Below are 21696 nucleotides of genomic sequence, written 5' to 3' on the forward strand. Positions count from 1 at the left end.
TCAGGGCCCACTCCTCCTCACCAGCATATGGCAGAGGAGCTGTGGGCACTGGGGGACTGTGTTGTCAAGCTGCTTTAAGGAGAATGAAGGAAGACTTTGCTGCCAACAGGTTAACCTTTCTGTAACCACACCATGGCCCAGCCCCAGGATGCACCTTCATCAAGAAATGTTTGAAGGAGCTAATGATTTTCTGCTGCAGCAAAGCCCTTGCAAGAATCTTAAATTGATCTTACTTAAAGTAATGGATTCAGTGTTTGTGTCAATAATCACTTGCTTTATTTACCACTGCACAGAGCCTGGAGAGTAAATGAGGACTGTCCCTGTGGCACGTGCTATAGGCAAAAGGCTTTACATCCTCAGCTCGTTAACTTGAGATTTACCTCTAAATCAAACCATCCCCTTCTCCTGTGCCTGGGTCACAAACAATGCGGCCAGGCTTGACAGGGAGCATCCCTTGGGCTGCAATGGCTGGATTTCCTTAGGTTCAGGCAGCACACAGGGCCTTGGAGCACCACAGCTGTATTTTTGTATTAGCATTGCCCCAGGGAGCGTGTGTCTCGTACTGGGATTGCTGTGTGCCAACCCCCACACTGGGATTTTTCTATAACAAAGAGCACTGATGGTGCAACGAAACCTTGCTGCACAGCACAACCAGCCCCAGCAAGCAGAGCTACAAGCCAGTGCTGTCACAAGGAGGGTGTGTGTTGGGGCTGCCTAAGGGAGCTGCCCACGGGGGGAGGGATATGCTGCATGGTGATGAGGGGCACAGGAGGTCCTGAGGCAGCCTCAGGTCAGACTGAGTGACACTGGGGAGGTGGGGAGAGCCTCTGAAGTGCTTCTCTGTGAGCATGAACCGTAGAACAGACCTGCTGATGTCCTTTTTTGGGTTCCTCCTCAGGCAATGTTTGAGCTGGTTACTTCTGAAGCCTCGTACTGCAAGAGTCTGAATCTGCTGGTGTCTCATTTCATGGAGAATGAGCGTCTGAAGAAGATCTTACACCAGTCCGAGGCACACATCCTCTTCTCCAATGTCCTGGATGTCAAGGCTGTTAGTGAGCGGTAAGACAACTGCTGCTGGAGCTTTGGCAAGCTGAGTGGCATCTCGTTAACTAAACCTGTGTGCAGAGGGGTGTGAGAGCTGACTGCCAGCAGTCTGCTACACAGCCTTTTCCAAAAGCTTAGTGACACATTCACTGCTTTCAGCCCCAGGGACAGAAGCTGGGGGTTGTGTTGGACATGCAAGTGATAATTAAATCGAGCACTGGTTTCCTTATCTAGATTCCTGCTGGACCTGGAGCGACGGGTTGAGGAGAATATAGTGATCTCGGATGTGTGCGATATTGTGTACCAGCATACAGTTGAGCACTTCTCTGTGTACATCACCTATGTCTCCAACCAGACCTACCAGGAGAGAACTTACAAGCAGCTTCTGTGAGTTCTTGTGCTTGATGCTGCATTAAAATTGCATAGGCTACAGATTCAGCTGTTGGATATTGCCAGTTTGGATAGTGCTAAATGGTACAGAAACAGGATTTCCCACTTTGCTGATGCAATTCCAAGGCTTTAGAGTAAGGGTAAGGGTGGGGTGACAGAGCAGGCGAGTAACATACCCAGTGAGTTCAGAGCCTGCAGTTCCCAGCTGTGGGAAGTAGCTATGATGGATGTGGGAACACATATTGTGAAACATACGCATTCTTAAACTGCAAGTAGAGGCAAGAGACTGAAAGGCCGAGGTTACCATGCAGTCCCTGACAGCAAGAACAGCCACTGCTTTTCCTAAGCTTCCAACAAGGCTGAACCTTCCCACACTTGAGAAAACTTATCAGAAGAACAACATTTTCTTGAAGAAAGAAAAAAAGCCACTTTCATCACATTCTGGTGTTATAAATACAGGCGCTATCTGGGCCTGAGGATATAATCCAGCGTATTTTCGCAGTGTTTTTCAAGTTCAGTCCGACTTTTGGTCCTGGGGGAGTTCTCTTCTATCATCTCAAAACAAAGACTGCCCTACAAGGCCGTCTTTGAGCAGGAGAATTAATTTTTCTTCAGTTACGATGTCCTGGATTCCTTCAGGACAGCCCATTGCACACGCTGCGCTGTTTCCTCCCTGTAGCAGCAGCTGGTTCGGGGGAGTGTAATGAGCCCTAATCCTTTCCTTTCTCTGCTCTCCAGCTCTTGATGCAAAAAAAAACCCCAAACCAACCAACAAAACAATCCCAGCACACTGTAAGCAGCCTCTGCTGAGCCCGGCCAACTGTTCTTCCCCAAAGAAGGGTACTGCAGGGTTTCCTTTAGTCAGAGGTGAGCAATATAAGCGCTGTGTCCAGAGTCATTAGCTAAACACTTGAAACTGAAAGAGCGATAGTGTGGATTAGGTGAGCTTGGAAAGGAGCTGTGTGAGAAAAGAATTCAGAGGGAAGCTTTTTGTATTCTTTTTTTGCCTGATGGAGAACACAAAGCAAAGGGGATTTCGCAGCACTTTGCTAAACGTGGAGTCTGAGATGTTTCACACTTGCTCCCACTCTGGTTCCAGGACACACTGGGGGTCCATTCTATTATGGCACAGTGATGCAAGCACCTGCTGCAGCACCGAGAAGCACTTGCAGCAGCTGCTGTCAGAGTGCTCTGAGTTACATGGGGTGAAGATAGGTGTTGCACAGTCGGTGATATCTTTGCATCTGTGCTGATGTTGCTGGCCGTGGCTCCAGCTGTGTGTGTCCTCCTTGGGCTGGGCCCCAGAATTGCCAGGAGCTGCTGGCTTTGGCTGCAGCTGCTGAGATTGCTTGGACTCACCTACTGTGAACACCCTCAGGGAAGGTCCAGGGATGGCGTGTGCTCTTCTCAGGCCAGATAACAGTTTCCATCCCACAGCAAAGCAGCCAGGAGTAGCCAAGTTCTGTGACTTGCCTTGTTCTTATGACTGTATGAATTCCACCTTGTCACAGAGATCCAACTGTGTAAAGATATATAATTATTCCTCTGACTCATCGACTTGGACACACACCCCATTCACACACACCTACGCACGCAGCACAGCGTATGCTGCTGAGCTAGATGTGCTACACATGTGAACGCACTACCACGGCTTGTACATTAGAAGTCTATTTTTTCCATCCCCCAACACTATAAATAGCTCTGGATTTAAACCAAAATACACCTAGAAGCATTCAGTTTCCTCCTTCCTTCTTTCCTGCCCTTGGGATAAGCTAGGCTGATGCTGTCTCTAAGGCTGTGTGCTCCTGGGTCCTCACCCAAAATGCAGAGGTGGAGGCAGTGTAGCACTCACGCTGTCTCTCTCCCCCTCAGCCAGGACAAGCCAGCTTTCCGGGAGGTGATCACACAGCTGGAGCTGGATCCCATGTGCAGAGGCCTGTCCTTTTCTTCCTTCCTGATTCTGCCATTTCAAAGGATCACTCGGCTCAAGCTACTGGTGCAGGTAGAGTTTGGCTCTTCTGTATTGCCCAGAGGTCATCCAGATCACTCCTGAGATTCATTTCCACAGTTGCAAATGAGATACAGCCTCAATCAGTCCTAGAGCTGGCTGAAGCCTTTCCGCAGAGTTGAACATTCTCAGCTATGGGAAAGTGTTCTGTCAGTAAGAGAACGCCTCCAAATTCACATTGAATTTGCCATGTTTTGCTGAACAAAAGAGCTGAGGAGGAGCTTCAGAGCTGCTAGAAGGGGCAGCAGCCATGCAATAGCCAGCTGCATGATTGTTAAGGTGCTGCTGTACAGGTGCTGGGCGTAAAACATCCCCAAAGCCATGTATTACCCCACATCATGGTGTCTTGGGCCAGCCCGGGGCAGCCACTTTTCCCTGTGCACCTGTAACCACTGCAGCGAAGGACATGCATCTAGGGATGAGGAAACAGCTCCATCCCAAAAAGTCTTACACCTCCTGGCTTGCCCATAGCACTGCCTGTTAGCAGCAGGCCCAGCTATTTCACTTTTGTAAAACAGTAGTATTACTTTTTAGATGTTCAGTTGTAGCCAGATGGGAACAATCTTTAACAAAAAGCAGAAACTCAGAGGCAAGGGTAGCTGTGCTCTGTGGTTCTCCCTGTAATTAGCCTGATGGACAGAAATAACCCCAAGGACAGCAAATACCCTTCTGTACTGTCACACCTATCAGAGGTAACACAGCTTTTGCTTCTCTGCAGAATATTTTGAAGAAAGTGGAAGAGAAATCTGAGAGGGAAACCACTGCCCTGGAAGCACATAAGGAGCTGGAAACAGTAAGTTTGAATGAGCCTACATGAATACAATTAATATTAAACTGTTGTCAGTTTCACCCCAGAAAAGACATATAGACTGCATTCACTCCTGATGTTGTCCCTTTGAATCCCACCTTTGGACTTAGTGTTTGAGAGGTGTGGAGCTGCTGGCAGCTGTGTGGATGAAGCAGGGCTCTGCAGGGACCAAGGAGTTGGAATCCTTTTTTCGTCATGGCCTTCAGAAGCTTGGAGTTATCTCTTGAATCTTGCAGTTCATTTTAAGTATTTCAAGCTGGAAATTGCATTAAAACATCCGCCTGAGGATATGGCTGTAGCTTATGACTGAGATATTAAAATAAAGTAGGCTATTGGACTTGCTCTAAACTACGCCAGGAAACGTACACACTGCAGATCACTGAGGATAAAAACAGAGCCCATAACAATGATGATTAGTGTGCAGCACTTTGTATTGCCAGAATCCCTCCTTGCTTCTGGCAGCAGTTTTTGTCCACTGGTCCAGAGCTTGAGGAGGGCTGTTACTGCGGGTAGAAAAACGTTCCTTTTGTATTCGTCTGTCAGGGGCCCATCATCACTTTCACAACTATTTACGTGGTTACTTGTCTGTAGATGTTTAAGTTTAGATGCTTTGCTGTGTCAGGATCTGATAAATGAACCGTTCCCTTTGCTGTACAGCCAGGAGTGCTGCTTAATGTTGTCTTGTCCAGCACCTGAATGTGGCCATCTGACAGCTCAGCCTCCAGCTGCAGCATCTTCTGGGTGCTGCTTTTTTGGGTTTGTTTGTTTTTTTCCCTTTCCCACATGGACACGTTGCTGATGGAAGGGCCTGGCTTGGTCAGTTCCTTTTGTAGCAAGGCTCTTCCCCCTCAGGGTCAGGCCTTTCTGTGCTTGACATCACTTAGCTGCTTAGGCCACAGAAGGCAAAGCTTTCTATTCTCTTTTTGGCAGGTAGTGAAAGCATGCAATGAAGGGGTCAGGAAGATGAGCCGAACAGAGCAAATGATCAGCATCCAGAAGAAACTGGAATTTAAGATCAAGGTATGAGCATGAGGTTGGTAACACCCCCATGGAGGCAGTGAACCAACAGCATCCTGGCATTGCACATGCAAACTTAGCAGTAGTAGCTCAGCCACATCCCTTTCAGTGCCATTTAGCTGTGGCAGTGCCCTGCTGTGCACACTGACCTGCTGCAACCCTTGAAGGAGATGCTGCAACCCTTGAAGGAGATGCACTTCTGCAGGCACCACGTTTGCAGTTTGGTGCACATGATCTCAGGGCACAAGAACCAGAGTTCTGTGCCCATACAGGGGTGATGTGATGGCATCAGCTGCCTGTGTGCCATGGGCAGCTCCTGCTCCAGCACTCTGCCTGGCTCTCACCTCACTTCAAAATGTAGGCCAGCTTTCAGCTATTGTTTTACATTACAAATGATATTACAGGGAGATTAAAGCTAAAAAAGCAAAACACTTCAAAGCTGGAAAGTACCAAAATGAAGTCTGCCTCACAATTTGTAATTAATTATTGTGTTTATCCATTAAGTACAGACTAATTACCTGCTGATGGTCTGTTCTGGGTCCACTTAGATCACAGTCTGCAGGACAGCACTGGGCTGCAGTATACACAAGGCTGCCTTCGTCTCTTCCAGCTGCAGTGGTGATGCCAGACAGGGCTGGCTTGGCCCTGGGGCAGGCTGTCCTGGGCACTGACAAGGGGTATAAGCAGTGCAAGGGCACAAAAAGAAAGGGTGCACCACAGCATGTGTGGTGAGCACAGAGAAGGAGTGAAGGTGGAAGGGGTATTTCTAATATTTCGGTTATTTGACCAAAAACATAGTGTTCTTCTAATATAAGGCATGCTTTGTTCTGGGCTTCTTGTTTTTGAGGTAATCACACAGTGGTTTGGGTTGGAAGTGACCTTACAGCCCACCCGGCCCCAGCCCCTGCTATGGGCTGCCTGCCTCCCACCAGCTCAGGCTGCCCAGGGCTCCATCCAGCCCAGCCCTGAGCACCCCCAGGGATGGGGCACCCTCACTTCTCTGGGCAGCAGTGCCAGGGCCTCAGTGCCCTGCTGTGTGGTAAAGCTTTAACAGAAGTGCTGTTGTTGCTGCTTGGGCAGTATCTCCTCCTGGCCAGGAGGGACCCAACCAGTGAGAATTCATTCAACATGTTTTCCTGTAGCCAAAAATCCAGCTATTTTTAAAGACGGCCTCTCTGGCCAGGAAGGTTCAGCCCAGGTGATGAGACATCAGATGCACCAGAGACAGGATTGGGTTTGCAGGGCGTAGCCTGGTGTTTAAATCTGGCACTTGGCACTCCAACACCACTATCCTCAACTGTTTGCTTGTCGTTGGGCCTCTGCTGTGTCACCATCGTAGCAGTTACACCCTGTGCTGGGCTGTGGGCTGGGTGGCAGAGCACACCGCACCCTGTGTAGCTCTCCATCCAATGCACTGCGAGTCATTCTGATGGGAACTCACTTCCTCCTGCATCTCCTGCTGCTTTCAGCATCTTTACCACTTAAGTCCACGGGTTTGTTGCTCTTCTGATCTCGGCTGCCTTCATCTCTCTCCTAGTCTGTGCCCATCATCTCTCACTCCCGCTGGCTGCTGAAGCAGGGGGAGCTGCAGCAAATGAACGGCCCAAAGACGTCGCGGACGCTTCGCACCAAGAAACTCTTCAGAGAAATCTACCTGTTCCTTTTCAACGACCTGCTGGTCATCTGCCGGCAGATTCCAGGGTGAGTGCAAAACGCAGGCAGCACGTGGGTGCTCTGAGCCCTTTGTAAGCACTGTCAGTGAGCCAGCATCATGGCCAGCATCTTCTCCAGATGGAGCCTCGTGGCAAGCAGGGCTCAAACAGGTATCAAACAGGTCTCCCAGCAGGGTAAGAGATGTGTATTGGTTGGTTTATGTGGGGTGGCAGCGAGATCCAGAGGCTGGTGGGCTGATCCAGGAGGCCCGTCTTCCTGTCAGCTTTGACTCATCGCTGCCAGAGGAACAGCTCATATTTAGTCAGTTACATCTCTAAGAGTCCAGAAAATCTGAGCAGCAGGGAGGGGTATCGGTTGATGCCTGCAGCCAGGGATTATATTTAACATGATGTAACCTGCCTCAGGAATGGTGCGGTGCTTAGGACTGTGTTTTGTGCAACTAGAGACGAGTGAACACAAACAGGGCCCAGAGAACAGCACGTTCTTTGTGGCATTAACCACACTCACCATTAGGGAGCATCTCGGTAGTCCTGTTTCTTACAGACGTGTCACTGCAGTGTCTGCATGCCTGGAAACATTTTGCTTCTACTGCAGCTCGTATCCAAAGAACACGGAGGCATTTGACATAGGAATGAATTGAGCCTCACAGACCCCTTTGGAGGAGCACTGTCTGTGTTTTGAGCATGGGTCACACAGACAGCAAACAACTTAAGTTGCTTTAGGCCATGTGGGACCACAAAAGCTGAGCAAGGAGAGGCTCTCTTGCTTTGCAGTGGGGTTTTGTAGCCATTGCTCATCCCTTTTCCTCCTGCCACACAGCGGTGCTGGGTCTGTCCCCAGGTACACATCTGGGTGGATGAAGCCAAACTGTCTCACCATACTTTTCCTTCTCTCCTCTTTAACCTCTCCCAGAGACAAGTACCAAGTGTTCGACTCGGCGCCCCGGGGGCTTCTTCGGGTAGAGGAGTTAGAAGACCAGGGGCAGAGTTTGGCCAACGTCTTCATCTTGAGGCTGCTGGAGAACGCCGATGACCGGGAGGCCAGTTACATGCTGAAGGCATCATCGCAGTGAGTACCATGCCAGCACTGCATTGGGCTCAGCACCGTGTGCTCCCTGCACCTCCACAAGGGGAGCAGCTCCTACAGCTCACCAGGGCCAGGCAGGTGGGGTGCCACTGCTGCAGCTGGCCTTAAGGCTGCATAGCTGGCCCTGCACATCACTCCTGCGAGGCCGTCTTCATTCTCTCCTACTCGAATGCACAAGTGAAGTTGGCTCACTCACAAGGGTGTTCTGGAGCTCAGGGCCTGACTTTCTCATTGACCCGAGTCTTAGCAGGCTCACCGTTTTCTAGGCACGGCTCTTCGCAATTAGAGGTGTTATATAAGTACACATGCACCACCAGTTCCACAGCTACTGGAGGTCACACACCCTCAGATTGATGTTACTTTCCTGCTTGACAGCTCTTGACATCTCGTGCAGACAGCAGCCCCACCTGAGACCACACAGTCCTGCAGGCCTGGGGGTGCAGCCGACCCCCCCAGCACATTGCAACACCAGGATCAGGGAGATGAGCCCCCAGTGTAGTGAGCTGCACCTTTCTCCCAGGCATGTGACTGCAGCTTTGCTGCACTGAAAATAGAGATGTCAGTCACATTATGCAGGGCACACGCACGTTTGACGTCTGTGAGACTGAGCTGTGCAGAGGATGATAAACCAGGCCAGGGCTGCCTCTGCTCAGGGAGGTGTCTGCAGTCTCTGGGACTTTCTCGTGCTCATGGCCTCCAATTCTCACCCTTGTCCAGGAGTGAGATGAAGCGTTGGATGATTTCACTGGCCCCGAACCGGAGGACCAAGTTTGTTTCATTTACATCCAGACTTTCTGGTAAGAGTCACTGTGTTGTGTCCAGGGCTTTTCAGCCCTACCCAGGGCCTTTCTGTGCTGATCTCCCCATCCAGCCCCAGACTCTGGAAGCCGGCCTCTGCCTGGGCTCCCACCAGCACCCACTTGTCTCCAGTCCTGGCTCTGACTTTGCTCCCCTCCAGCCCAGGCTGGGCTGCAGCAGCCCCCTCCACCCCTCTGTGCTGCTCAGTGGATGGCAGTGCAGAGCCTTGTGCCCAGCTCCCTTCCCTGCAGCACTCCTCCCCATTGTGCCTCCCCTCACCCCATGGCCTCAGCAATGTTGCTCACTGGATCAGAGCATTCGCAGAGCTTGCAGTGTTACACCCACCTGAGCTGCTTGTGCATCCCTCGCTCTCTTCCTGTCTCCCTGCAGATTGCCCGCAGATCCAGTGTGTCCACCCCTACGTGGCCCAGCAGCCGGATGAGCTGTCCTTGGAGCTGGCTGATGTCCTCAACATCCTGGACAAGACAGATGATGGTACGGGGGATGGGACGGGAGCCGAGGGGTGGGCTTCTCCCTGGGTAGGCAGCTGCTGGGCAGCCAGGAGGGGTCCTTTAGCCACAGAGAGAGAAGGCAACGTCAGCATTGCAGCTGAGAGAGCTGAAAGTAGAACAAGGATGTCATTCCTCCCAATGCTCTGCAAATCCAAGCTGCCCTGGGTCAGGGCAGGGCTGATGCAGCCAGCAGTGTGTAACCCAGAGCTGTCCTTACCCTGAGCAGCCAACAGCAGCTTCCAGAAGGCACTGCCAGCTCTGTGGGCTCTTTCACAGCAGCCGTCCCAGGGTGGAAGTGATGCTCTGACCTTCCCCACTGACCCCTGTTCTCTGTCTCTGCTTAGGCTGGATATTTGGGGAGCGGCTCCACGACCAGGAGAGGGGCTGGTTCCCCAGTTCTATCGGGGAGGAGATCCTGAACCCCAAAATCCGAGCCCAGAACTTGAAGGAATGTTTCCGGGTGCACAAGTCAGATGACAGCCAGCGGAGGAAACTGGGCAGCAGGAACCGTCAATGACTGCTGGCATCCCCACGTGTGGGGAGCAGCCCTGGGAGAGGGGCAGAGGACAGAGGCTGCCAGCTGGGGGGACACAGCCATGGTGCTGGGGGCCATGGCATGGGACCTGGTGTGCCACACCAAGTACGTCCACCTTTGAACGCATGGACCTCCATTCCCAGGCAGCCTGCCGTGCTTTCTGCAGTGCTGAGCCCTCCTTGGAGAGCAGTGCTTTGGGCTGGCTGAAATCACCCCTTTCCAAAGAGCATGAGCCCAAACTGCACCACATGAAGGCCCTGGGTGCCAGCCAGCTGACCAGCGAGGGAACCTGGGGCAGCAAATAGAACTCAGCAATTAGCATTGCTCACTGACACCTCATCGCTACCATTTGAGTGAGGGGCTCTCTTAAAGCTGCACCTCACAGGGGTGGGAATTCCAGTGGAGGAACCACCTGACACCCCTTCACACAGACCCCAGGACACCATTTCCCCAGTGAAGCTGATGGAGGCATCCCTTTGTAGACCCTCGATCTGCTCCCCAGCGCTCTGAACACAGCTCTGCTCCACCAGCAGCCCCACCTCAGAGGCCCCAGCCTCCACCCCTGCTCACCTGAAGGCTTCAAAGCACATCTGGGTCCTGCCCCATGGCTCACCCCCTCCCTCAGCTGCTGCAGAAGCGTGGCACCGTGGCATTCCCAGGCTGATCCAGTGCTTTTGGGAAGACAGGCTGCACATGGTGTCTGCTGTACCCACTGTGGCACACTGCAGGGCTCCAGGAGTGCCGGTGGGCGAGCACCATGCGGTGAGTTGACAGCACCCCAGGAGCTGCTGTGCTGCACAGTAAGAAGGCTCAGCAACACGCCTGCATGCTTGTAACCCACACCTCCAGCTGTGTGCAGCCTCCCTGTACAGTTCATGTATATACACGGTCCTCTGTCGCAAGCAGAGCCAGACCATCACCTGTTCCAGTTGTGGCACTGAGCATCGCATGAAGCCCAGGGCACAAACAGCCCCACGTGTGACCACAGCAGAGAGCACTGGGCTCACAGCATGGGCTGTGCTGGTCCTGAGCTGCAGCCACCACCCGTTATGGAACCGGGGCTATTGGGTGTTTCTGTAACGCAGCAAGGAGTCTTCCAGGCACTGCCATGTGCTGCAGCGGTTGCAGGCTGTATTGCGGAAGGGGACAGAGAGCAGCGTGGGGTTCTGGTTGTGTGAGGGGTGTGCAGTGAGCCCAGGATACAGCTGGTGGAAGCTGCAGCAAAGGGAGCACAGAAGCGGGTCCTCCCTTGGGGCAGCTCCATGCCACCACACACAGGGCCCCAGGGAGGGTCTCCAGCTTGATGCAATGGGCTTACCCACCGAACTGAGCACATCACAGCCCATCCAGTTTGGCAGAGCCACAGCCAGCACAGCCCGGTGCTGAAGCCCCGCAGGGGCTGTTTGGCAGTACAGAAGTGCTCCCTCACCTACCAGAAGCAGCTGTACCCCAGTGGAGGAGCCCAGATTCCCCACCATCAGGATACCGGCACCTGGCTGTGTTGCCTGTGGGATGAGAGGGGCCCAGGGCTGCCTCACGCTGTCCCCTCACACCCTGGACTCCCTCCAGCTGCTCCAGCTCTGTTGTGACTTCTTATGACTTCAAACCCCAGGCTCAGGCCGTGCTGTTTCCAGGCACCGAGTGGCAGCCAGTGTTATTTCCTCAGTCTCAGCCACACACACCTTTCCATGGGCACACAGCTGCAGCCCCCACAGCCCCCCAGGCTGCTGCGGGGCACTGAGGGGAACTTCTTGTCGTCTCGTTTTCCGTGTGATGAAATATAGCTGAGTGAGCCAGCACCAGAGCAGCGTGCCGGCATCTCCTTCCTCCTTGTCAGCGCCACAGGTCCCTGCCCCAGCGTGACTGCAGGACCACAGGCAGGGGGTGAAAAGAAGGGAGGGATGAGAACATGGGGCCAGGTAACACACAGGTGTGACTTACAACACCTGAGCAATCCTTTCCCACCAAGAAGTGCTGTGCAAAGCATCCCCAGCACCATTACCAGCACCATCCCCAGTACCAGCACCAGCACCATCACCAGCACCATCCCCAGCACCATCCCCAGCACCAGCACCATCCCCAGCACCATTACCAGCACCATTACCAGCACCATCCCCAGCGCCATTACCTCTGCAGCCCACCCAGTTGTGGGCTGACACTGCTGCAGCAGAGCTGACAGCACTCAGTGCTCCCAGCAGAGCAGCACATGAGGAGCAATGTGGGTGCAGCAGTGCTGCCCTGCACTGGGCCTAAGGTGCAGATGGGGAGCAGACAGAGGGCAGCTGTGGTACAGAAATCTTTTATTGGGTTCAGGAGGCAGAGAACTTTCTCAGCGTGATGACAACCAAGGCCACAAGTACTGACGTACCCAGGAGGGAGGCGATGACAATGGCACCAATAGCTCCGGGCCCCAGGGAGCCTGCAGGGATAGAAATCACAATAGGGTGAGGGGAAGGGCGGTGGGGTTCACCCCTTTTGCCCTGCACATCCTGGCCCCCCAGGACACCCTCCTGTCAACCCCTCCCCCGCCCCCAGGTGTCCCAGTACCGTTGTCCCCCATGCAGTGTGGCCCCATGCACACTCCTGCCTGGGCTCGGGCACATGCAGTAGCGCCAAGTGTGGACCCAGGCAGGAGGAGGCCACAGCACCTGCTTTGGGGCTGGGAGATGGCCCTGAGCAGGCAGTAGGGCTGATGGGACCGGCCACCTCCAGCCCCCTCCCAGGAGGTGGCAGGCCCAGAAAGAGCAAATGCACAGTGAGGATTTCCTGAGTGGCAGCCCTGTACCAACCCCAGCATCCAGCCCCGTACCGTCCCCAGCATCCAGGCGGTGCAGGTGGGTGGTGTCCTCGGGCTCCAGCTCGGAGGTGTATGGGGTGAAGGCGGTGGGATCTGAGAGCCGGGCGGTGGTGGTGGCATCGAAGGGGCCGGATCCGGAGGGCAGCTCTGCAGGCTCGTTCCACAGTGTGGGCAGTGGGCCCCGCAGGTGCTCTGCTGGGAGATGGACAGCCACAGTCACTGCTGTGTGCGGATGGCTGGAGTCGGTGTGCTCACAAAGCATGGGGTGCAGAGGGTGCACAGCACACAGCCCCCATGGGAGCCCCAGCTCCCTCTGCCCCCCCCCCCCCCACCCCGTGCCAGGAGATGAAAGCAGCACTGCGCTCTGATGTCGCCATCCACATCCTGTTATTCCTTCCCCCCGTGGGGTTGGGGAAGGCACCGCAGCCCTCCCTGTTTGTGTGTGGCTGAGCGCAGCGCTGCCATCAATGCCCGGCTTGTTGAAGTGGGCCCTGGCGGCGGCAGGAGACATTCCTCTGCTCCCTGTGAAACCACTGGGAATGTCACACGGCAACGGGAGGAGACGAGAAAGGAACGAGCAGCATCCAACACCAGGACCCACCTGAACCGACACAGCGGTTCTCTGGGCCGAGAAGGAAAGAAGAGTCGGAGCCAACAGCGTGGGATGAGAAACAGAGCTGCCGTGTGCCGGAGGGATGGGGCCACCTGGCAGCAGCACAGCAAGCCCTGCACGAGGCTGCACTGAGCTGTCTGTGCAGGAGGGGTGAGCACGAGGATCAGCTCCAGCCACTGCTCTGGACGTGGCAGCAGCATCTCACAACCCAGCAAGCACCAAGGAGCAGCTCTGGCCTTACTCACAGCTGCCTGCAGAACCAGAGTGCTGCTCTGAGGTAGATCAGGAAAGACCTTTCTGCACCTATGGCCACGACAGGATTATCACTGAGTTCCCAGCTTAGTTCTGGCCCCGGCAGCAGCCCAGCAGCCCTAGGCTGAGCTCTGTGCCATTCCCACAGTGACCCACTCGGGGCAGCACTCACACACTCAGCCCATCCATGACCCCCATGTCAAAGGCCGCATCCTGTGCTCTCCACAAGAGTTCTGCACCCCACAAAGGCTCCCCAGAAACACCCGTGCCCTCAGCAGGGCCTCTCCCAACCCACCCTGCAGGGCTGGAGATGTGCATCCCTTTCAGAGAGCACCAGGACCCGGAGATCTCTTCTGTAGACTCCAGGAGAAATCACAGCAGCTCTCAGAGCAGGGCACAGGACTTCTTTCTGATAGCCACATAAGGAGGAAGCAGTTTAATTTTTGTTACGATCTTGGTGATTTTTAAGAGCTGGATAGAGGTTTTGAAACTTGAAAGCCAAGTATCAATGGCAAAGTAGCATTTCCTGCTCCTGTTCGCCCAAGAACTCTGTAGAGATAGAGGAGGACAGGTGCTCGTGTTCCTGACAAGAGGCAGCACACCCTGCTGTAACGTGAGGTCACACACCCTTCCGCCTCTCGTGGCCATTTACAGGTTGACTCGATGCCAAATTCACAGCTCACATCCTTTCAGAACCCTGGGGTTTTTCTTCTTGGCTGCAGATGTTTGCACCTTTTTACACTGGTTACAAGGAGGTGACCTGCTGCCTTCTGGAGTAACTGCCCACCTCCAGCCCAGTAACCTCGGCCAGGAGATGATAAGTGTCAGCAGTTCACAAGGAGCACAGCGCTGATCCAGTTGGAGACCACAAGGAGCTGCATCCAGCCCCAACAGACCTGCTGGAATGGCCGCAGCTTTAAGTTTACAAACTATTCACTTCTCACATTCTAGTGCTCAAGATTCAAGAGCTTCCTAATAACCCTCTCACTGTGTTATCCATGAGAACAAAACCATGTTGCTACAGAAAACAGTCCTCGGATGAGGCCTTCTCCCATCCTTTACAGCATCTCATGCTCTGCTGCTTTCCTCCCCAGGCCGCCCCACTGCAGTGTAAGGTATTTCCATCCGAGCTCAAAACACAAACCTGGGAGCCCACATACAAAACACACGACTCAGAGCCCGGCCTTGCAGAGCCCTCCTGCTGCTCTGCCCTTTCACACGGGGCTCTGAACCCTTAGAATCACGAAGGTTGGGAGGACCGCTCAGCTCACTCAGTCCAACCACTGACCCACAACCCTCAGTGCTACATCCATGAGGATGGAAGGCCGTGCTGAGCAGGGCTGTGCCCACACGGAGGGCAGGGGCTGGCCGGCCCCAGGTAGCCGCAGCAGGCACAGGGCCAGAGCAGGGCTGAAAGGAGGCCTTGATGGAACACAAAGGGCAGCCTGTGGTGTGCAGCGCTGGAAGTGCGAGCTGCGGTTCTGATGAATGTGAAAGGAACTTGTTTACAGAAAGGCTGGGCTGTGTGTGTGTGTGTGTGCGCGCCCAGGGTGCAGAGTTGCCTGCATGCTCTTCCCTTCTTTGTCAGCACAAGGCAGGAAATTTCCTCTTCTAACACAGTGAGATGCAGAAAAATTCCACTGTGCACTGACAGCCCCGTGCAGACAGACAGGGATGGGTAAGTGCTCGTCCACAGCAGAGCCCAGTTCTGCTTTGGAGAGGCTGTTCCCCATGGCTCTGCTCAGAGGTAGCACAGAACAAACGTAAGGAGGCCTCACACATTGGAAAGGGAACAGTTAGCACTGAGCCTCTGCTGTGCTCCTGCATCCAAGCACACATCCACCAGAGCAAAGCTCCCAGCCCCACACAGAGAGCCAACACGGGGAAGAAAGAGGGGAAGGAATTTCAGCTCAGAGTTCCACTGAACTGTTCCAGCTGATGCCTGCAGAGCAAAAGCAAGCAGTTAAGACAAAGAGCTCACCTGGTCTGTGGGAGGAGCACTGCTGTGGGGGAGCACAAGCACAGAACAAACTGAAACTTGGTGCTATGATACATGCTGCAGCAGAGGAAAACCAAAGCCTGGTGTTTGAGAAGGAACATAGCCACTATTTAGGGCAAGATGTAAGAACGGGCTGTGAGGGAGCTGCTCCTACAGCTCTTGGTCAGAAGAATAATTCAGGTAAGGAGGTGCTGTGCTCTGCTGTCACATTGGCCTGAGCCACCCGTCCGGCCCTGTCTGCATTTCAGAGGCTTTAAGAGGAGCAGATGGGGCCAAACTTAACAACCTCCTCAACAAAGAGTGCCCAACAGAACAGGGCTCACACCAGCCCTGCTCCCCTTGCAGCCTGTTGGCTGTTTCGGGCCATTCTCTGTAGCCACCTCTGGCTGGAAACCCAAACCATGCACACAGCTCAGCTTCAGGCTGAGCTCAGCGTTGTCACAGATGCTTTTACTGCTGTATGTGCAGCACTGGGAAGGGCACAGAAGGCACCAGAGATCCACACAGTCTTGAGCTGGAGGAAAATGTTTCTCTCCATGATTCGAATGCTTTCCTACCACGATCAGCAGGCAAACAAGCAGCCCCACCACAGAGCACACCTGGCCACAGCTGCCAGCACTCACACAAGCACCGCTGCTATTCAGCCTAACAGAAGGCACAGGATTTATCCAGGTTTTCCCAGCAGATACGTGGACCCAGGATGGAGAGTACGTTCTTACTCAGCGCTACCCAAAATCAACTTCCATCACTCAACCATATTTCAATAAGTACATACGGCAGATTTTAGGGAGGGAAAGGAGGACGGGATGATAGAGAGCAGGGGCAGTTAGTGAGGATCTCCCCTTTTGGGGGTCAAATGCAAACGCAGACCCTTACCTGCCAGCGCAGCGGGCAGCAGGAAGCACAGTGTCAGCAGGAGCAGGCGCAGGGCTCTGTGGCAGAGCATGGCTTCCCTCTGGAAAGGCGTTGGCAGGAATTCTTAAACTCCTCCAAGTAGGAAACAACTTGGAAATTTCACTGGTATAATAAAAAACTGGGTCTGGTCAGGTCAAAAATTCCTTCACAACAGCAAGTGGACAGAGTGCGTGCAGCCCAGCAGACTCCCCCTCTCTGCATCCCCGAGCACACCTCCTCCCAGGGCAGCTCCACCCTCCAGGACCTGTGTCTCCGAGCCCATAGGCAGCCAGGCCATTCGCAGGGTCTCTGCTGCCAGCACACCGGGCAGCTGTTGGCAAACCCAGCCCTGAGCCTACCCACAGCCAGCACCCAGCATGGGACAACACAAGCTGCACTGGGGCACATACCCAAAACCGAGCACACCATGAGGGCTGGGCTCTCCTGTGTGCAGGCGGGGGTGGTCTGACCCAGCTGGGCACAGCAAAAGAACAAACTCCATCTTTTTAACCAAATACTTTAAGACAGAGCAGCTCCATGGCATCCCTGTTTTGTGGGTGTAACAGAGGTGGACTAGGAGCCACAATTGTCCCTTCTTGGCATCTTCCATTGGATCTGTGATGCCATACCACAGCAGCATCCTCCCAGCTGAGCTGAACAGACACCGCCTCCTCCCACAGCACTCTGCCCTCCATCCCTTGGTTCTGCCCCTCCAGGTGGGCACAGAGAGCTTCCCAGCAGAGGAAATGGAGGTTTGTTTTCAGTCAGACATGCACTGATAGAGACTTGGGAGAGAACTTAGGGAGGATACTGGTTTGCCAGCAGAGGAATTCCACAAGTATTTTAAAAAGCTATTACTATGAGATGGTCTGAGGATGAAACACTTCACTTCTGCTCATCCCCAATATCAGTTCTTTCCTTGCTGAAAATATAATGGCTTTACCGTATGTTTCAGATGCAGAGCTTTCTAGGAAAGGATCTCCCTGCATTTTGGCTGACAAGCAGCCAGACCCAGCTCAGCTGCCCTTTAAAATGGCTCTGCCTGTTGCCATTAACAGTAACAGTGCTTTGCTGTGAGGGGACACAGGAAAACCAGAGGACTGCACACCGCCCCTGCAATAAAATGAGAAGTTTGGGATTATAACCTGGTGATACGTGCTCAAAAGAAACCTCAGAACTCTTGCATCAAACTCAGCATCGTGTCAGAGCTCAGCACAGCCCCGTTAGCCATCCAGCTCCATGTCCTGTCTGAAAAGGAGACTGAAGTGCATAAATACATCAGCTGCAGTCACAATGCTGTAGCTCCTGTTTTTCCCAACTCTACTGAAACAAACACCTTTGCTACTGAAACAGGCCCTTTCTGCCCCAGAGGGGGTGATGAGGTGGGTAAGGTGATCCAAGCACATGATCTGAACACATCGTCTTACCTTCATGCAAAGTCAGCATGGTAAAATACATGAGAACCAGTTCTCTTCCCTCCTGGTCTGTTACCCACAGGCTCTCTGAAGCCCCACAAGGTCCTCAGGGCATGACAAGTTAATGCACCTTTTCCGTGCTTGCATTGCTGTGTTTCCATTTAGCAGTCACTGGATTGGTCACATTCCCCAACCGAGCTAGAAATTAACAGGCTTTTGCTTATTGTAGTATTCTGAAATTAGCTTGCAGAAATGAGACCATACCATTACAACACCCAAGTGCTTCAGAAGCAGACAGCTCATACACTAAGGTCAACTGGAATCTTAAAACAAATTACCAGCCTCAGCACACGCTGCTCTCCCCGAGACCACAGCCAAACGTAACTCAGAACTATGACAGTTAGGTCTTCACCAACTTGGTATTTCTTGCCATGTGAATGGCTGAAGAACATTCATCGTTAGCCTTTACTCGCATTTCCCACTCAAAACCAAGCAGCAGAAAAAAAGATAATAGTCTAGAAAGGGAAGCCTGCAAGGAGTCTGTGGGGCCTTTATGTCAGGAGGGGAATAAAAGCTCTCCTTTGGAGTGAGGGTGGTTAGCAGCTGGCAGAAGGAAGGCTCTGCGAGCACAGGTTTGCAGTAACACAAAGCCAGCCATGGCCTCACCTCTCCTGCATTAAGAAGTGGGCACACACATGTTCCTGTATGCAGAGAGGGGGACAGAAATTAAAGCTTTCTTGTCAAAGTTGTCCAATCTCAACTGACTGCTGTTTATTTGAACTCTGAAATTATCAAGCAGGAAAAAACCACCGGTGTTCCCCACCGGGGAAGAAATAAAGCAGCAGTTGTTCCACATCCCGTGCATTTCCTCATCTCGTGACGAATGCTGATCAGAGTTGAGTTTTGGGTCAGTTTTAGCACCAGGAATTATCTCAAAACTCAGCTTTGACAAAAGCAAGCAGAAGATTTGCTCTCAGATATAATACAACCAGGTTTTATTTAAGTTCTCTCTTTCCCCCCCCCCCTCCCACACTGGCAAAAGTTCAGAGGGAGTTTAAAGTTTTGTAAACATTTTAACTACCCCTCTTCCCCCTTTTATGAATTTACAAAGCAAAGGAGACAGGGAGACCAGATTTGCGACAGTTCCGAGTCTCTCCATGCTATTGGATCCAAAAACTATATACAAGTCTGCAGCAGTCTCTGTATAGTTACTGTACACGATTGGGGGCTGGGGGAAGAGAGAGGAGGAGGAGGAGAAGGTGACCCCAAAAAAAGGAATAAATCAAACAAAATGAAATTCAAAGCCAAACTGCTCTTGAGCAACTCAGGCTGTTTTCTTTAGGCAGTGACGACAAAGAGACCTTCACACACCTCCACCAAACCTGTAGCGTGGCTCCCTTTGCAGGTTCTGCCCCTCTGGGAATGGGAGATGGGACCAGGGGGCTGAAACTAAGTGCATTTGGCAGTTTTAGATTGGTTGTGTGGTGTGTGCACGTGGGTGGGGGGGTGCAGAAAGGAAGGTGGTGGCAATCTTCTGGTGAGAGAGGAAGGTTGTGATTCCATACTTAAACATTATGGATCCAAGTGAAGGCGCGTGATGTAGTTTTACATGTAGAAGACAAGCAGGGCTGTCACTGCACTTAGCTTCGCCCTCCACAGTCTCTTTCCATTACAAAAGGGCATCTCCGCTTGTTAACCAAAGCACTGTTGGAAATGACAACTAGCTAAGACTGCAGGGGTACAGATGTGAAAGCCAGTGTTCACTCACACCAAAGACTAGAGATCCACGTGGTAAAGATCCTACTGTCTCTTAAACGAGACAAATTTGCAGGAGAAGAGCTCAAAACAAACTGGTCCTAACCCTCAGAAGGTACCATTTCAAGGGATAAATTCAACCTGAAAGAAGAGATATCCCCCCTCTTCCTCCCCACGAGAGCACAAGTCCCCACTTGTCCAAGAAGGCTGGATATGCTGACAGGAAACTCCGACAGCTTCAACATCACCACCTAACGAAGACAGACTCGAGCGTTCCCTCCGAAAAATAATGTGCTGAGAAGGGCTGGCAGGGGGGTGTGCAACTTCAAACCAACCCAAGCTAAACTGTGCCCGCCACCGCCCTTCTCCTGCTGTTGCCAGTTCTAAGGTTAGCTTATGAATGCAACTCCTGGTTGGGAGAGCACCTCTTGCCCTGAAGGAGCGCAGAAGTCAGTAACTGTGTGGCATTTTGTTTTTGACCAACATCTGTTAACCACAAACTCTCTCTTCACGACTGTGCAAGTGTTGGATGTGGTAAGAGTAACCAGGAGAGAGAAGCAACGGTTTTTTTGCAGAATCCCAATTGATTTTTTTCCAGGTATGTCAGTAGAAGAAGAAATCACAGCACAGTGAAAGCTTGCTGCCCAAATGAGCTTTGTTGTGAACAAATCTGATCTCCCACCCTCCCAGGACTCCGAACAAAGTTCACTTGACTCCCGAGCAGATTCTCAAGACAGCAGGAGCACCCGTGCAGTCCTGGGCAGAAAGGGCTGGTTGGAGCCAGAAGCAGCAGCCTGAGATGACCAATTCTGTGATTCACTGCGAGGCAAAGAAGAACGCATGGTGGAGAGTACTGTGTCCAAAATGGAGAATCCAGGGTTAACAGATGCAGCAAAAGCCAGTTGATTTGCACATGCTCAGTAGTCTTCCAAAGTCTCTATTTCTCCCATGTTGAGCCGCTCTGATGAGGCATTCACTGAAAACCCTGCAAGCCAAAAAGGAGTTGTGTTAAATCTGGTTGTGGTAAATGTTATATGATGCAACGCATCTGTTATATGCAGCAGTTGTTAAAGTGAATAAAACACACCAAGTAAAAACCCAAAGGAAAATTACATATGGACAGATATAGTTACCCAAATTGCTGGGGTTTGGTTTTTTTTGTTTTTTTTTTTTTTGTTTGTTTTTTTCCCCTCTTTAATAAGTCAAAGATAAACCACATACTTAGTTAAGTAACACAATTGACAGAAGCACAGTCACAACCTTCACTGAGGAGGTATCTGAAGAGTTAGTGCCAGATCTAGGCACTGTGGAGATGCAGCTTGGCAAGGCAGCGTGTCTGGGTCAACTGGTACTTCAAAGCACCTATCACACCACTTACACAGTCAAGAGGTAGAAACAGATGCTGTGTGAACTCGGAAGTGTTGCTCATGCTCAGCACTTCAGGAGCAATGAGCAATTCCACTCCTGGCTCTGGAAGCACAGGTGCATGCAGAAATTCCATGCATTTCCACAGCTTTATTTTGTTATTTAAAGTCCCCTGGCTCAGAAGGACAACACGAATGTGTATTGAAGTATAAAGGGCTACAGAGAGGGCTCAAAATACATCTGAACTTCTACATGAACTCGTAATAGTGCTGAGGATGTTTGAACTTCTTCCTCACTCTTCTGTCAGCATTTTCTACAAGGAAGAATTCTGATGTTTCACACGATGCAACTTGAACACTGAAATCCTGGCGTTTTGTTGTACCCACATCATATAAAGTGTAAGAAAGAAGAAAAATCCTTTCTGTGCAAAGGTTGTTTAACACACACCTGGCGTTTCACTGCCTTTGAGTCTGCTATGCAACTTCCTCCATGCCACAAAACAAACAGATTTTCACAGCCATCAGCTTCTCCAAAGCTCCCTGCTCTGTATGGTGAGTAAATTGCCCTGGCTCCCTCTCGTGGCAGCTACAAACCTTTGGAATCATTTTTATCGTATTTTAGAAGCTGTACATGCTAGATCTCCCTGCAGAAACGTCATAATTGCACTTAGTGATTTCTTTCCAGCATCAGAAGAGAGGATGTTTTAGTTGTTGCACTGATTTAGTTGAGGACAA

The 21696-nt window shown here is 52.1% G+C and overlaps 3 protein-coding genes across 48 annotated transcripts in view; 1 reads left to right on the forward strand and 2 right to left on the reverse strand.

Moving 5' to 3' along the window:
- NGEF (neuronal guanine nucleotide exchange factor) overlaps nucleotides 1–11676 on the forward strand; it is a 33652-nt gene extending 21976 nt beyond the window's left edge. For all 7 annotated transcript variants that reach the window (XM_015871147.3, XM_015871148.3, XM_015871149.3 and 4 more), the window contains 10 exons: nucleotides 899–1059; nucleotides 1279–1431; nucleotides 3307–3436; nucleotides 4161–4235; nucleotides 5181–5270; nucleotides 6805–6968; nucleotides 7854–8009; nucleotides 8745–8824; nucleotides 9216–9320; nucleotides 9682–11676. In XM_015871147.3, coding sequence (XP_015726633.1) covers nucleotides 899–1059; nucleotides 1279–1431; nucleotides 3307–3436; nucleotides 4161–4235; nucleotides 5181–5270; nucleotides 6805–6968; nucleotides 7854–8009; nucleotides 8745–8824; nucleotides 9216–9320; nucleotides 9682–9854 — 1287 coding nt within the window. In that variant the 3' untranslated portion in view covers nucleotides 9855–11676. The remainder of the gene's footprint in view (nucleotides 1–898; nucleotides 1060–1278; nucleotides 1432–3306; nucleotides 3437–4160; nucleotides 4236–5180; nucleotides 5271–6804; nucleotides 6969–7853; nucleotides 8010–8744; nucleotides 8825–9215; nucleotides 9321–9681) is intronic.
- A 479-nt stretch (nucleotides 11677–12155) lies between these two features.
- On the reverse strand, nucleotides 12156–16645 carry SNORC (secondary ossification center associated regulator of chondrocyte maturation). Of its 3 annotated transcripts, none has more exons than XM_085512615.1 (3): nucleotides 16410–16645; nucleotides 12682–12861; nucleotides 12156–12291 (listed from the first exon to the last, which is right to left on the reverse strand). In XM_085512615.1, exons 1-3 carry the CDS (start codon nucleotides 16477–16479, stop codon nucleotides 12182–12184), a joined length of 360 nt encoding a protein of 119 aa, XP_085368741.1. In that variant the 5' UTR covers nucleotides 16480–16645; the 3' UTR covers nucleotides 12156–12181. The 3 variants fall into 3 exon arrangements, with proteins under 3 accessions (XP_085368741.1, XP_015726646.1, XP_085368740.1); XM_015871160.3 differs by having other exon boundaries at nucleotides 12682–12864; XM_085512614.1 differs by having other exon boundaries at nucleotides 12662–12864.
- Nucleotides 16646–18815: 2170 nt separating this feature from the next.
- GIGYF2 (GRB10 interacting GYF protein 2) overlaps nucleotides 18816–21696 on the reverse strand; it is a 70070-nt gene continuing 67189 nt past the window's right edge. For all 38 annotated transcript variants that reach the window (XM_085512602.1, XM_015871145.3, XM_085512591.1 and 35 more), the window contains one exon: nucleotides 18816–20582. In XM_085512602.1, the coding sequence (XP_085368728.1) occupies nucleotides 20515–20582 (68 nt within the window). In that variant the 3' untranslated portion in view covers nucleotides 18816–20514. The remainder of the gene's footprint in view (nucleotides 20583–21696) is intronic.

Source organism: Coturnix japonica, chromosome 12, assembly GCF_054131305.1.
Source record: "Coturnix japonica strain WE chromosome 12, WE-NBRP24, whole genome shotgun sequence".
NCBI lineage: Eukaryota > Metazoa > Chordata > Aves > Galliformes > Phasianidae > Coturnix > Coturnix japonica.